Source organism: Pyrus communis, chromosome 13 (assembly GCF_041283825.1).
Source record: "Pyrus communis isolate YQ-2024b chromosome 13, ASM4128382v1, whole genome shotgun sequence".
Classification (NCBI taxonomy): Eukaryota; Viridiplantae; Streptophyta; class Magnoliopsida; order Rosales; family Rosaceae; genus Pyrus; species Pyrus communis.
The window spans coordinates 12,426,421-12,442,070 of NC_142577.1; the positions used below are offsets into that span (position 1 = coordinate 12,426,421).

Genomic DNA, 15,650 nt, shown 5'->3' on the forward strand with positions numbered 1-15,650 from the left:
TGTTGCTATTGTCAGGGATACTCTCAAGGCTCCAAGTGTTGCACTGCTAAAGCCTTAGCTATGAATTGGGGTTGTGAGTTGGCTGCAGCTTTAGGACTTAGGTGCATTATTGTGGAATCTGATTCTAAGGATACCATTTCATCTTTATCGTCTTCGCTGATTATTGGTAGATGGGAGGCCTTCCTTACCTTAACGGTTGTTAAGCAGTTAGGGGAGTCATTTCAGGACTGTCGCTAGTCTTGGGTTCCAAGGTCAGCCAATATGGTGGCGAATAAGTTGGCGTCGCATTACTGTACAGAGATGTGCCTTTTCATTTGGGTCAATCAACTCCCATCTTCGTTGGTTCATGTACTTGATAAATATGGCTTGCCTTGTCCTCTTGATTTCGTTATCAAGTGTTGGGGTGACATTAAAACTGGGTTCTACTATCTGTCTCCTCATCCCCTTCCCTGCTTGGGTTTGTTATTTTGTTTCTTGTTGGCCTCGTTGTAGGCTTTCCTCGTTCCTTTCTGGCATCTTTGCCCTTCTAATCTATTCCAGTTTTCAAAAAAAAAAAAAAAAAGAAGCGGGGAGAGTGGCATTGTGCAAGTTTGAGTGAATTTCAGTTTATTTACAAAATTGCCACTGGGCTGATTTTAGCCCAAAATTTGCTTTATTTACAAGATTGCCACTGGACTTAAAGAACAGTTTTTCAATGTTTGGGCTGGATCTGGACCTTGAGTCGGGGAGAGAGAGGGAAGGGGGACAGAAGGGTTGGCGGGTTGGAGGGAGAGGTTTGCCGGGATTTAGGGGAGAGGGGAGAGGGGAGAGGGGAGAGGGGAGAGGATTTTCGGCAGGGAGGTATGGGTTTGGGGAGAAAGAGTAAGGGAGAAGTATGGGGTAGGCTGATTTGCAGGGATTTCTTTTCACCCCTTCATTCACCACGACCCCACCTTTTCTCTCTCTTTCTCTCTCCCCCTTCGACAAAGAGTAAGGGAACAGCTTCCGATCACTTCCCTCTCTCCCTTCGAAACAATCAGTAAGTCCCTCTCTCTCTCTCTCTCTCCCTCTCTCAGTTCAATCAATTCAATTACACGATCTGTATACTGATAAATTCTGAGCTGATATACATACTCTTAAATTCTTGATTTAATATCAAATTTGCTTTTGAAAAACGATTTCTTCTTTTGTTTGGCGATGAATTCTAATAAATTTTCTGTATTTTGGGTAGGTTTGTAATCCCATTTAGCAGAGTCATGTCGCTTCCAAACGAAGAAATAAGTCCTCTTCTTCTGATGCTCAGGTATTTCCCCGTTTACATTCAAAGCAACACCCTTTCGTTTCTTTTTGCATTTGGGTTTTTGCGGTTTCTGTTTTTTTTTTTTTTTTTTTCCCTTTGTTTTGTATTTCTAATTTATCGTTTGCTGCTGGATAATGGTGATTGTATGTTTTAGTTTGGATGTTTTTCTGATTTTGGGTTGGTCAGTTTTTTTGGGCTGCCTGAGAAAATGTGATCCCATGTTTTGATTGAGTGAAATAATTAAGAGATAAAAAAGAATGGAGAATTAGTGTCAAGAGTAGTGATGGAAAAAATGAGGTAAAAAAGATAGATGTGGAAGAAAGGGGGGACTGGAAATCGAGGAAAGTGGAGAAAAAAAATGGGGGTTAAGTGAGCAGCCAAAAGAGAAAAAATAAGGAAAAAAGGCTTAATGTGGGGAGTAGGCAAAAGAGAAAGGCAAGAGAAGGGAGACAGAACAGGAACAAGGTGTGGTTTTGTTGTTGGTTTTATCCAAACTTTTTATTTGGAATTTGAGTTGAAGCTTTTGTCTTATTACTTTAGTCTAATTTAGCGTTGGTTTATCTAGGTTTGTAGCTAATTTAATGTTAATGGTGATCTAGGCGTTTTAATTTGTTGTGTACTTATATGGGTTTCGTTTTTTAATTGTTATTTTACAGTTGCTAGGGATGACTTTTGGCTTTTATATTGGTTTGGGTATTTTTTTTTTATTTCATTTGAAGATTTAGTGTCATTATACACCTTTGCACCACTGTTTGTTCTGTTTTTCTCGGTTTCTGTATATAGTTTTGGTAGAATTGGACTGTTCTTTTTAACTTAATTAAAGTGTTTGAGACTTAATTGAATGAAAGTTTAGTTTGGTTTGATCACGATGAGGTGTTTGATGTTGGGTGTATGATCCTTAGGTCCAATGGAAAACAATTCCCATCTTCCAGTGATAAGCTTTTAGGATTTTACAAAATTTGGTTCATAAAGATCATTCACTGTATAGAAGCATTATGATTTCTGGGGTTTGATATTTCATTTAGTTTTGTTATGTTTGGAATATAAGTTTTTCAAATGGTTTGGTTCTTCCTGGGCCGTGCTATGCAAGAAGGTTATTGAAAGAATTTTTACTAAGGGTTCATCGAAGAGCTCTGTGTGTTTACCGTAAGGTATGGTGTTCATCGATCTCAACTTTTAATTTGTTTCTCAATTTTTTATAGTTTTGGATTTGTAAAAACCCTCGATTGAATCGGATATTGGCATGGTCCCTTACAGGAGCCCACAAACCAAGCAAGTGGTGACAGTCATAAGCCTCAAACATGGCGGATGCGTACTGGAGTTATAATGACGGCTAGCAACCGCCATTGTCGGCGTTGAATATAGCTGTCAGAAAGCGTCCTTGCTTCGGTTACTGTATGTTCCTTGAATATCCCTTTTTTTCCTCTTTCATTTTTGCTTTTGTTTGGGGTGGGACCTGGCTTTTTATCCGCATTGCTGAAATTTTGCATTTTTTTTTTCTGGATTTCAACTAAGAAATGGATAGATTTGGGAGTTTCTGATGACTTTGATCCTCATCACCTGCCAATACCAGTGCCAGAGATGGATCTACGGCCACCACCGCCAACCTCACCTCTGGGAATATCTTAGATTGAAAACTGGAACTTTGTATGAGGTTTCATGACTATAGGAAGTGTGCTTGCTCACTCTCTGAGTGTTTCGTCAAGGGGTGAACATGGTATGCTTGATTATTTTTACTTTATTGTCTTATTGTAATTATTACTGAGATTTGTGGCTTTATCATTCATACATTCATTGCTTTTTGTTGATGAATGTAATCTGATTTTATAGGTCAAAGTTTTTCAATAAGAAAATTAAGCTGCTATGAATGAGTTTATCCAACTTTAATTATTTTGGTCTGTGTTTCCTTTGTTTTTTGAAATTAGATATTTTTCCTTAAAATTGACTAAATTACTCATACTTTTATGCATGCATCAGCTATGGCTCAATGGTTTAAAAATTTAAAAACCAGAAAGATGGTTATTCTAGCTTTCTAACCAGGTTTGTATCTATTTTTATTTTTATTTTTTGCAATGCTCCTCTGCACTACAAGGTCTCTCTCTCTCTCTCTCTCTCTCAAAAGATTCAATTTTTGTTTCTGGGTCTTTGTTTTCTCATTGTTTCACTGGTGAGTTTTTGTTTTTTGTTTTTTTTGGTTACATTGGTGGGTTTTTGTTTTTTTTTTCTAATTGTTACATTGACCGGTTTTTGTTAATTTATGTGTCCATTTGCAAGAATGTGTAATTTTGTTAATGAGGTGGAGTTGCAATAAGAATTACATTGTATTTGGTTGCAGGGTGTTTGTTTCCACCGCGTTATCAAAGGCTTTATGATACAAGGTGGAGACATTTCGGCTGGAAATGGCAGTGGGGGAGAGTCAATTTACGGGTTGAAGTTTGAAGATGAAAACTTTGACATAAAGCATGAGAGAAAAGGAATGTTGTCTATGGCTAATAAAGGCCCTGACACCAATGGCCCTTAGAAAGTATCACAAGGCTTTGCAGTACGTGGATATATGCTGGGAGCTGGAAGAAATAGATGAAGGTAAACCAGTTGCTTTGCACTATAGAGTGTCCCTTGCTTTCTTTGATCAACTTATGACATTATCTTTGTGATTAAACAGAGACGAGCTCCTCTTTGTGGAAGACAAAAGTCCAAGATATTTACTAATAGCTCAGTAAGAATTTTCATTTATCAAATTTGAAGGCACTGGATGTTAAATGAATTCTCTAGGAAACCCTCTTAAAATGAAAACAAAATTACTGTCTGGATAAGTAAACCAATTTCAGTTAAGCAGTGTAAATGACAAGTTGTTGAACTATGGTTATTGCAGAAAGTGACATTTATGAGTGGCAATGATTGACATCGAAATTGTATGATTGTATACTTAAATTAAGCGTGTTAGACAAAATGAAAATTAATGTTGGTTCTGAGTTGCTATGAAGAATCCTTGAAATGAGTGAAACCAAAAAGACAACTATGAATATAGTAATCAGGACTCGCATTAATACTTCTCTGAAGGCTAACTTGATTATGAGTATTCTGTATTCTTTTGTGGTACATTGATTTTAATGTCATCAACTAAAAGAAAATACATTTCCCTTTTTCCACTTGATTGATAGGTGAGTTTTCTGTTCAGGCTTGCAGGTTGAAATTAGGAGACCTAGAAGGAGCATTGTTGGACACAGACTTTGCATTGCGTGATTGGAAAGATAATGTGAAGGCTTTGTTTCGCCAATGCCAGGTAATAATCTTTAATTGGCAAGAATCCATAAAGCCTTCTGGTTGCTGTTTATTACATTTTTTAATTAAAGTTGTTGTGTCTTTTTTTCTATTTTTTTTTTGCACGGGATAGAAATGGACTCAAATGTGGGTAAGAACCGTGAATCTCTAATCCTCTTCCTCTGATATAAACAGGCATCCTGCACCTTTCTGCAGTTTTTCACCAAATAAACAGATTATAAGAAACTTTTTTTCCAATTTTTTCTTGCTTTTAATGATCATGAGGTTTGTAGATTGAAGGTATAAGAGTATTGCTCTTTTGTAACATATAAAATTACTAAGTCATGTTACATTTTCCCTTCTGATTTTTTTTTTCATCAATTTGCTTCTGATTCATGTTTTAACACGTGTGGAATAATTTCCAAATTAACGACTGGTTCTTGCAGCCGCGTGAAGAGACTGACTATTCAAGCTTCGCAAGTTAATTCAAGGACCTTAGTCACTATATAAGGTTTCCATTTCTAATGCTTCCTCCTTTCCCCTTATTAAGAAAATTTTACTAATTGCAATTGTTAAATTTTATTAAGGTGAGAAAGGGATCATCGATCTGAAATGGGCTTTTTATGTAAGCAATTTATCCACTCATTCACCTCAAATTCTTTTTCTTCATAGATTGTTCTGGTACCTGCTCTCTCAATTTTTTTTTTTTTTTCCATAGGCACAACTCTTTAATTCTTCTGCTTCTTCATCGTACTTTGAACTCCATTCCGTTTTCAGCTTTGAATTCTGGATGACAAGCTATACACAAGAAGGTAAGCTATTTTAGTTTTTTTGTCCATATTTGGAATATCCCCACTTTTGGAATTTTAGGGATTTGATTCATTTTCGTGTTGCATGTTTAATGTTGGTCTGGGTGACGATCATTTGAGGATGTACGAACTTGAATGGTTGTCAGTATACTTGAATGTGGCTAAATTTGGGTAAGAACCGTGAAACTCCAATCCTAATTTTGTCCTCTTTTGAATTTAAGAGCGAAAATTGGTGTATTTATACCCTTTTTGTTGTGAATCATGCAAATTAAGTGTCTTTAGAGGTATTATGGGTATTTTCTTGGAATTAGGGTTTAGGGTTGATGAATTTTGTGTTATGAAACTTGATTGTGCAGTCTTTTCAGTCATTGCTGTAATTTTTTGTTTTTTTTTTCATATCTCAAATAAAAATTGTATTTGCTTATTTTGTTTTTCAAGTTCAAATGAAAACATAAGTTTTGTCGGTGTTAGTCCAACTGGGTTGTTAATTGACACAGTGGCCTATTACAGAATGGCCACAAAGGTAATGATGTGACTCAATGACAAGCTATTAGTTGATAGGCCAATCGGGAAGTGTATTTGCTTAAAAGGATATTAATCATACACAGAAATATAGATTGTATGTTTTATACTGTATTGTATCTACGTTACAGTATTATACACTGCAAGTCTATTTGTATAAAAGTCATTCAATTGGTGATTCAAGTAGTATATTGCTTATTTTATTTTGTTTGTATGTATGTTTGAACAGATAAATCTTTAGTATATATGTTTTCTCCAGCGAATTTTTTCATGATTCTGCATCTGTACAGAAAATAGTTGAGTCTTAGTTTGTCTGCTTCATGAGATCTTTCCACATAGTAATCTTTTGCACTCATTAATTTTTTTTTTTTTTTTGTTTGAGTTCATACGATGTGTTTTTAGGATCCTGAGGATTTAAATAAAATAAAATATTTGACTTCAAGTTTTCTTTATGGATATGGTTTGATCTTCACAGCTGATGTCATGAGCAGGCACACACAGAGAAGGAAGAGGTAGAAAAAAAACTATTCAGATCTTTTCTTTACTGTTGAGTTAGGTTAGAGAACAGGCTTTTGTGGTTTTTAGAGTTGATATTCTTTCTTTTATGCCAGACCAACTGACTTATTTGCTCTCTCTCTCTCTTTATCTCTCTTTCTCTCTCTCTCTCTCTCTCAGTTCAAACCAGCTGTCGCCTTTTCACGTTTTTCTCACCGATTGCTCAAGACTTTCAACTTTCAAACATCTCAGATCACACACATGGAATAATGATGGATTTTTTTTGAGGTGATTTCATTGTTTCCTCTTTTGAAATTTGTCTCTGTTAGATTATTGTTTTTCAATTTAAATTTTACTCTTTTCCAACTTAGGGTGCTTCACTGAAGAAATGATAGAGATTTTTCTTGAAGTCATTTCGTTTTTTGTTTTCGTTTGGAGGATTGTTGTGATTCAGTTGGTACCATGTGTCAGTTGGCTGTTTTCTTTTTAGTGTTTTTCAATTTGTTCCTTTTATTCTGTCTGCACTTTTTTAATCTGTGGTTATGCATCAATTTCTCTGCTTCTTCTTTGTAAATCTTGCAGGTCAGGACGACACACCTATCGGGGCAATGTCGAGATGTTTAGGCTTGGGTGGAGACGTGGACTTATGGAAGAGGTGAAGTTGCTTAGCTCTCTGTCATTAGCTTTATCTGTTCTATGCATCTCTACAATCTTACAATGCTCTTTTATTAAATTGCAATATGTTGGGACCGGTTACTGGAATACAAGATTTGGAACAAAGGTGGTTGACAATGCCAGAGTCGAAACCAAGTGTGAAATTCACATTGAAAATGACAGGTGAGAATGCTAATCATATTCTACAAAAAATGTTGGGTTTCCTGATGAGTTCTCCGGCCGAATTTAGGAGCCTAATTTAGTGATTTGGAGTTAATTTTGTAAATTTATTGAATGAAGTCATTTGTATTTAGCTTATCTTGCGTTTGGTTTGGTTTTAGGAGAGGGTGGCGCATGATCTGTAGGTTCAATCAACCTCGCTGTTTTCGTTAGAATCACTATTAAGGGTCAGTTTTTCTAACAATTTTTTTTATCTTTTTGCTTCATGTTGTGCATTTCGGTCTTTCCATTGCAACACTCTACGTTTCCTACGTAATGAATTTTTTAATAAAGATGTAGTTAAAGCAATTACATGCTCTATCAAGTATGTTTTATATGTGGTTGTGGTAGTTGCAAGGAAATGAAATATTTGTGCTGATAATTGGTAGTTTAAATATATAGAAATAGAGAATAATTATAAATGGAGCAGCTAGGATATTTAACATTGTTTTCTTTTCCATGTAATTTTTCTCATGTTTAAATTCTGCTTTTGTTTATGCATTTGATTCAAAGTGCTATTTTTATTAGTGTTAATTTTGGGTTGCATATCCACAAACTAACCCAGTTAATTTTGCTAAGTGTTGATCTATAAGGAGAATTCTCATTGCATCAACTTGAATAAACATTCTTCTACTTAGTTGCTTAGTTGCTGAAACAAGAACGAAACACTTTTTATGTTTTTTTGTTTAACTGCTAAAACAGGTGGTTGGCTTGCAGGACATATTTTGCCATCTTAACTTCAAGGGCAATATATGTGTAAAATGCCCGTTGCTTATCTTTCTCAGGAAAACAGAGCATTTTTTGCAGCCACCTCTTTTGTAATTGGCTAGGTTGAATGTATATAAAAAGCCAAGCTATCTTACCAACACCGTTCACTCATCTATCCTTTTTGTTCGTTCATGATTATGTTGAATTTTTTTTCAGGTTAAATGTGTCTTATTCATTTAGTTAAGGCTGGTGCATTCAAGTCCCGCATCAACGCCCGAACATATTACTAGTTTCACTCTAAAAACAGAGTAAAATTCATCCTTTTCAATCAAACTATTTTATGTTATCAGCAAATCACAAGAATTGATAGCCACTACTGCTTTCCAAAGATCAAACCGAATGAAATTGATCTTTAATAAAAAGTATTAATTGAAACTTTAGTCTCAAAACAGAGTAAATTCCTTGAGCATTCTTCTCATAGCATCTTGCACTTTCATATCATTATCATGAGTCTTCGTGGTGCTTGTCATTTGAGAGCTCATCAAAGCCTAATCCTTCTTTGGTGCTTTTCATATGCTTTTGTTCCATTGGCTTCACGAGATTCAAAACAGAGTAAGAAAATTATAAATGATTCAAAAAATATACAGACAAATATATATATATATATGTGTGTATATATATATATGTGTGTGTATATATATATATATATGTATATATCCAATACCTGATTACCTGATTGGATGCTCAACTTCTCAAGGATAAACTATAGAGAAAAAGCAGTACAATGAGAAAACGAACTCCTATAAGAGCTTTCTTCTGGAAAAAGCAGTACAACGATGGAGAATTATATTTTGGATTTGCAGACCTCGTTAACACAACAATCAGATTATTTTGGATTTCTTTTTTAATTTTAAATGTTAACTAAAAACTTAACAGAGTTAGAGACTAGATTAAGTTAGAGGACGTGTGTCAAAATATTAGCAAAGAGATATAAAGGAGACACACAGAAGGGGACAATAGACCTGGAGCCCCTTAACTCTCTGCTAGTACTTCTTGCTATATAGCAGGTTGAGCGACAAACACCGTCCATCAAAATGTGTCATGTTTTATAAGAGTTTAATTTGATTTATAATTAAAATTCTACAACACAAAACAATATTTGCTCTGGTCCATTGACCAAATGTGGATCTATGTTGGTCCTAGCACTGTTGATGCAACCCTTAATTACTTGCAAGAAAAAAACCAATTGAACATTACTTTCTATTTTTCTGATTATCTTTTCGGATCAAGAGTGATAATAGTAAGTAAAAAATTGCGATTGTTGGGTTCAAATGCAGACATTGCTCCCACCTTGATACTGCTAGTACTTATGTGCTAAGTGGCAGGTCAAGCGACTAACACCGTCTATCAAAACATGTCACGATTTATAAGATAAGTTGATTTATAATTAAACAACTTAATCTGTCACGTGGTAAAGAAGTCCCTACCAAAAAAAAAAAAAAAAATCCACAAATGTGATGGCATAATATTAGTTAATAGTACCAATAATAAAAATTGCTTGATTTATACCAATATTGAATGCACATGACACTCGTTTTTCCTTCAATTCTAGTACAATATAATACTCCATTTCGTTCTTGGATCACTACAAAGCACTTTTGAGGGTAAGCAAAATTGGGAATCATAATTTTGGAGTTCCTTTGACATTTTTTGGGTTGCTTGAAATTCAAGCATATATGGCGAGAGCATTGAAGCCGATCGATACCGTGTACATGCAAGAATACCTAATTACGAAAAGTTGACCAAAATCACTTTTCCTCATGTGCAAGTGCAATTTCAACCTAAAGATTCATGGAAAGCGACTGATACTAATTTTAGGCTGAACTCCACCTCCTGCTCAGTGCCAAAAGACCATATTTATTACTAAATTTCCTTGATGCCAGCCTTCTATTGGGGAACTACAAAGCCAACCAAGAAAGACCAAAGCACCATAAGTGGTGGGTTGCCTTGACAGGTATGATATTTTTCTTAAACTCATTGGTTTCGAGTTTAAATCCTCTCATTTTCATAGTATAGATAAATTTATTTATTTATTTTTCTTTTTTGAACAAACGATATTATCCATACTAAAGGAGAGGGGGATAGGCTAAAACTCACAATGGGTCAGTTCGTAATGTGGTTCAAATTTGCCTTTAGCGAAAATCAAACTAAGACTTCTCACTTACAAGTGAAGAGAAATAGACAAATTTAGTTTAGATTACTTTATCAATTTGTCATATAAGAAAAAAACCAAAAAAACCCTCCACTACCAAGATGAAACACACCATGTTGCTTCTATGTGAAGGACCAAAATCGTAAACTAGTTATTATAACGCTTTTGCCTTTTATCACGATTCACGTTCCTTGCAGCCAGTAAAGTCAAAGTTTTAGTCTCATTTGCACGAAAAATGACAAGTCATGCGTTTCATCTAAGAAAACTTTGAATTTATTAGTATAACTTTCCATTGAGAACCTCTCCATACATGCATTACAACCCTCCATCACAGGCGTCAACAGCGTCTCTCTGCCCTCCGCAAGGACAATGAAGACCTCAAGGCCGGACCGGCGTCGTTTCATCATTTATTCCTTCTTCTTCATTTGTTTCCTCTGTGCCCTGGCTTCCATCAACGAGTTTCGATTTGATAGTCTTTTGAAATTCGGTTGCCGTGCTCTTTCCAACATCAACGCTCCCAATAGTACTTCAACAGCAAATGTTCTGCTCGCCCAGAACTCTTCCTCGGACGATGAGATTCGTATACTTTTCGGCATTCTAACACTTCCTGACCAATACCAGCGCCGCCACTTCCTGCGTATGATCTACGGCACGCAAACTCCGGTAGGGGCAACAGTGGACGTGAAGTTTGTGTTCTGCAACCTCACGAAGGAAGACCAGAAAGTACTTGTGGCATTAGAAATATTGCGTTACGATGACATTATCATTCTCAATTGCAAAGAGAATATGAACAAGGGTAAGACTTACACCTATTTTTCGAGCTTGCCAGAGATGTTCAACGACACGAAGGGGCCAAATCGGCCTTACCATTATGTAATGAAAACAGACGATGATGCGTATTTTAGGCTGCAAAGCTTGGTGGACTCGTTGAAGCCATTACCAAGACAAGACTTGTACTATGGTTATGTTATTCCATGCCCAAGTATGGATCCATTTGTGCATTACATGTCTGGAATGGGGTATTTGATTTCTTGGGACATAGTGGAGTGGATTAGAGAGTCCGACATCCCCAAGAACCATTTGGAAGGGCCGGAGGACAAAATTTTCGGGGATTGGATTAGAGAAGGGCATCGCGCGAAAAACAGGTACAATGCTAAGTGGTCTATGTACAATTTTCCGGAGCCGCCCACAAGATGCACACATGAGCTTTGGCCAGACACGATCGCAGTTCATTTGTTGAAGAATCAAGAAAAATGGATTACGACGTTGAAGTATTTCAACGTCACTGATAATCTCAAGCCTTCGAAATTGTACCATATACCTTAACTAGGTAATATACATATACCTGAACAGTTTTCATTTTAATTATTTTCCAATTATTTGCTGAATTCAGATGATCCAATCTGATTCTGATCATTCATTCTTGCTGTAATCTTGTGTTTTTCTTATCCTGATGTGCTCTGTACTACTTAATTGATTTGAAATTCAAATGGGTGATTGACCTCCTACGAAATTGAATACATGCCAACTGCCTTCAAAATTATTCAGTTGCTACATTTTCCCAGCTTCTCCTTTAGAGGAGTGAATAAAATGGGAAGCTATTGTAATTTTTTTAATTGCTAATAATTTAGTTATCTTAAAGGGTTTATATCACAAATGGTCCCTGAAATCGACCTCTATCATCAAGATAGTTCCTAAAATTGAAAATCGATCAATGTAATCTCTAAAAATAGGTGTCACAAATCAATGTAGTCATTCTGTCACAATTCTGTCAAATTTTTGTTATGTGTTGATGTGGTACATAAATAGAGCCCACAAGATGTAAGAGTTTTTATCACAAATGGTCCTTAAAATTAACCCACACGATCAAAATGGTTCCTAAGATTGAAAATCCTTAAAATTAATGTGCTCATTCTGTCATAAACTATCAAAAATTTTGTTTTGTTTTGATGTGGGCCTTAATTAATTAAAAAAGTTGTCAAAACAACTTTTTGCAAAGTGAGATTATTTCAAGGCAAAGCTTGCCATTCTTCATGTCACCAAGATCACAAGGGGAGCGCCCAACAAGCTCTCCAAGATTAAGGTTGTGAGGTTGTTGATTGCCCAAATGTTGACGGTGGAGTCACAAAAGTCGTCACCAAAGGTGATCTCAATCCTAGTCCAATTTGATGAAGTGTCGAAGTGTGTAAAGATGGGTTGGGATTAGAGGTAATTGCATGACCAAGTTTCTGGGTTGACAATTTTTTAATTAATTATTAAATTATTAGACCTATTGCTAATTTATTTGTTATTTAGTTTGACTTGTGGGTCCATTTATGTGCACATCAGTAACAAATTTTTTATAGAATTACAACAGAATGACCATATTGATTTGAGACATTTATTTTAGAACTACATTGATCGATTTTCAATTTCATGGACCATCTTGATGGTGTAGGTCAATTTCAAGGACCACCATTTCTATGCCACATCAACAAATAACATAAATTTTGACAGAATTGTAACAAAAGAACCACATTGATTTGCGACACCTATTTTCAGGAACTACATTGATCGATTTTCAATTTTAGAGACCATCTTGATAGTATGAGTCAATTTCAAGGACCATTTGTTATATAAATCCTTACTTTAATCGTTAATAAGACAATGTTTAGTAGAGCATTAAATTAGGATTAAATAGTTGGAATCAGGTAGAATGAGAAGGCTTGGAATCAATCTAGATGTAATGTTCAATCAGAGAACTCACTTTGTAATTTGTTCTAGAATGTCATGAATCAGTTTAAGAATTGTGTTCTAGTTTAATACATCTTGTCTGGTGCTCAAAGTTGTTCAAATCTATCCAGCTAGTAGCTTAGTTGAATAAGAGTATTTACCTTCAGAGTTTGCTCTCCTAATAATAATTGTTAATGTGTACGAGGGAGATGCCGAATTTTGTTTGAACTTGCTTTTCCAATGTATCAACTCAATACATCCATCTAACTCGGTCTTGTCTGATAAAGTTGGCGGACTGTTTTTAAGGGGCCTCACGCGAACAATGTGTAATTTTGTTTATTAAACTAAACCTTTAGGTCGGTTTGTTTCGTTTCTTCCTATAACTCGTTTCGGTTGGTAGCCTTGTATTTTTCTGTTCAATAATATTTCGGTATATGTATTCAAATTATCCCTTCGCTTGGCAGTTGTATATTTTTGTTCAATACTAACATGTGTGTGTGTATAGACACACACACACACACACACACACACACACACACACATATATATATATATATATATATATGTATATGTTCAAATAATCCTTTCGGTTGGCAGTCTTGTATTTTTCTGTTCATTAATAACTTGGTATATATATTCAAATTATCCTTTCGCTTGGAAGTCTTGTATTTTTCTGTTCAATAACAACTTGGTGTGTGTGTGTGTGTGTGTGTATATATATATATATATATATATATATGTGTGTGTGTGTGTGTGTATTCAAATTATCCTTTCGCTTGGCATTCTTGTATTTTTCTGTTCAATAATAACTTGGTGTGTGTATATATATGGGATAGGATCAAGGGACAAATATTTTGACAAATATTTTTACACTTTTTTTTAAACCTTTAGATTACAAAACATCCAAGGGTTCATATTCATTCATTAAATGACATGGATGCTTAAGTGGATTTTAACTAATATTAAACATAAAAATAAAATTCAAAACACATAAAATATGGAAGGTAATTAAAAACAAAATTAAAAAGGAAGAAACCCTAATTTTAAGCATGCAAACAAGAAAGGAGGTAGAACTCCATTGATTTGAAGTATTGTAACCTCCATCTCCCTCTTTGCTGATAAGGTCTGCAACCTTCATAGGATTGATATGAAATTTGATGTCTTCTACAACGAATCAAGCTATTAGTCTCTTGAATCTTCATTACATAAGCAAAATGTACAAAATCCTAAACCGTATATTATTGTTCATATATGTAGGGTGATTAAATTAGGTTTTGCAAAATCTTTATAGTTTTGTCGGTTTAGGTCATTGATGATTTTTCTACTTTTGTTAGCTTTCCGAATCAAACAAACAACTTGATTTCATTCGTCTGCGCTTTTATTCTTTTTTTTTTATATATAGCAATTTCATTTCCGCTGAGTATTAATCCAATCCCTGGTATCACCTTTTTCTTAATCATTCCTTTTTTGTTATTTATTAGGGTTCATTTTTTTATAAAATGAAAGAGGAGATTTCATCCAATCCAAGTCATTTAATGTTTAAAACTCTCCACATCACTCTTAATCTAGACCGTTAAATGTTATAAAATCTAAAGGCTACAATGAAGTGTACAAATGTTTGTCAAAATATTAGTCCCTTGATCCTATCCCTATATATATATATATACACACACACACACTTATATGCCCACATGCAAATTGTGTGTGAAATTTTTTACTTTTAGTTTTAAAATTGAAGAGAAAGAAAGAGAGTGAGAGAGGATTTTTTATTTTATTTTTTTTAATTTTTTATTTATTTTTAAATTAGTGGTGATTAAATCACATGTAGGTGAGGCTTAAAAAAGACAAGCAAAATTTTGTTTTGTGAAATTATGTTACTTTCATTAACCTTTTTTATTGTGATAGAAGACAAAAATTAAGAGGAAGAATAATGTACTTTTCTTTCAAAACAAAAGATGTATTCGATTTGGACACTTATTAACGTACTAAAATTTCAATTACACCCACCAGATTTTATTGTTCTCTCAATATTCTTGTAATGAATACCTTCAGCTCATTGATGAACCCTAAAATGTATATAAAAAAAGCATGAAAAAAAAGAGAAAGAGCTCCAGAACTAGTCTATATACAGAAGGATTGACTAAGTACAGCAGTAACACGCAAAGCATACGACCACAGAACATCTCGCTAATTGCAAGATTTTGTTTTTTTTTTTTTTTTATCAAATAGTGTCCAAATCTTCGCATGTATGATGCATCCAACAGCTACCATTACATCTTGGATTAACCAAAACATGGAATTATTTTATCTATCAAGCGCCGATTAACAGGTCATGAACCCATTAAATAACAGTTGGTTTTGAGTAGTAGCACTATTGAGGCTCAAAAATGTCATATGAAAGCCCAACCATGTCTCGAGGTTCAATTGTCACGCGAGCCTCAAGTCAAGCCCAAATACATGCAAAGATGTAGGATCAAGAAAGGAATATATTCACAACCATGACACACTACGATAATTGAGTCGGATATTTAATGAAGAGAGAGGCTTATTTTACCCCCATTGTAGTCCACATAGGCAAGCATTGAGAGTGAATAGACTTGGCTTACTCTCTTTCCTAGCAAACTAACCAATCCAATTAGAAAGGAACCAAATCATTGCTCTAAGGTCACGTGAAAGCCCAGCAAAACAAACATTTAATGAAGAGAGAGGCTGACTTTCCATTCCCAGCTCACGCAGAAGTCCAACGCATGAAAGCCATGAGGCACACTACCAGAAATAG

The 15,650-nt window shown here is 34.9% G+C and overlaps 2 protein-coding genes across 2 annotated transcripts; both read left to right on the forward strand.

Annotated features, from left to right (window-relative positions):
- Positions 1-710: 710 nt before the first annotated feature.
- LOC148691779 (uncharacterized) lies at positions 711-8,162 on the forward strand. The gene is made up of 7 exons (XM_088683597.1): positions 711-1,018; positions 1,211-1,286; positions 5,453-5,520; positions 6,547-6,654; positions 6,949-7,203; positions 7,362-7,427; positions 7,942-8,162. The coding sequence occupies exons 1-6, from the start codon at positions 843-845 to the stop codon at positions 7,411-7,413; spliced, it is 735 nt and encodes a 244-aa protein (XP_088539723.1). The 5' UTR covers positions 711-842; the 3' UTR covers positions 7,414-7,427; positions 7,942-8,162.
- A 1,871-nt stretch (positions 8,163-10,033) lies between these two features.
- LOC137736457 (Galactosyltransferase family protein) lies at positions 10,034-11,672 on the forward strand. Its single transcript, XM_068475722.2, has one exon. It carries the CDS (start codon positions 10,529-10,531, stop codon positions 11,483-11,485), a length of 957 nt encoding a protein of 318 aa, XP_068331823.2. The 5' UTR covers positions 10,034-10,528; the 3' UTR covers positions 11,486-11,672.
- Positions 11,673-15,650: the final 3,978 nt, after the last annotated feature.

Bases quoted from the DNA above. Each gene is read 5' to 3' on its own strand.
- LOC137736457 (XM_068475722.2), top strand. From the start codon at position 10,529: ATGAAGACCTCAAGGCCGGACCGGCGTCGTTTCATCATTTATTCCTTC.
- LOC148691779 (XM_088683597.1), top strand. From the start codon at position 843: ATGGGTTTGGGGAGAAAGAGTAAGGGAGAAGTATGGGGTAGGCTGATT. The intron at 1,019-1,210 runs GTAAGTCCCTCT...TATTTTGGGTAG, and splicing joins CTCTCCCTTCGAAACAATCA to GTTTGTAATCCCATTTAGCA. The intron at 6,655-6,948 runs GTGATTTCATTG...TAAATCTTGCAG, and splicing joins AATGATGGATTTTTTTTGAG to GTCAGGACGACACACCTATC.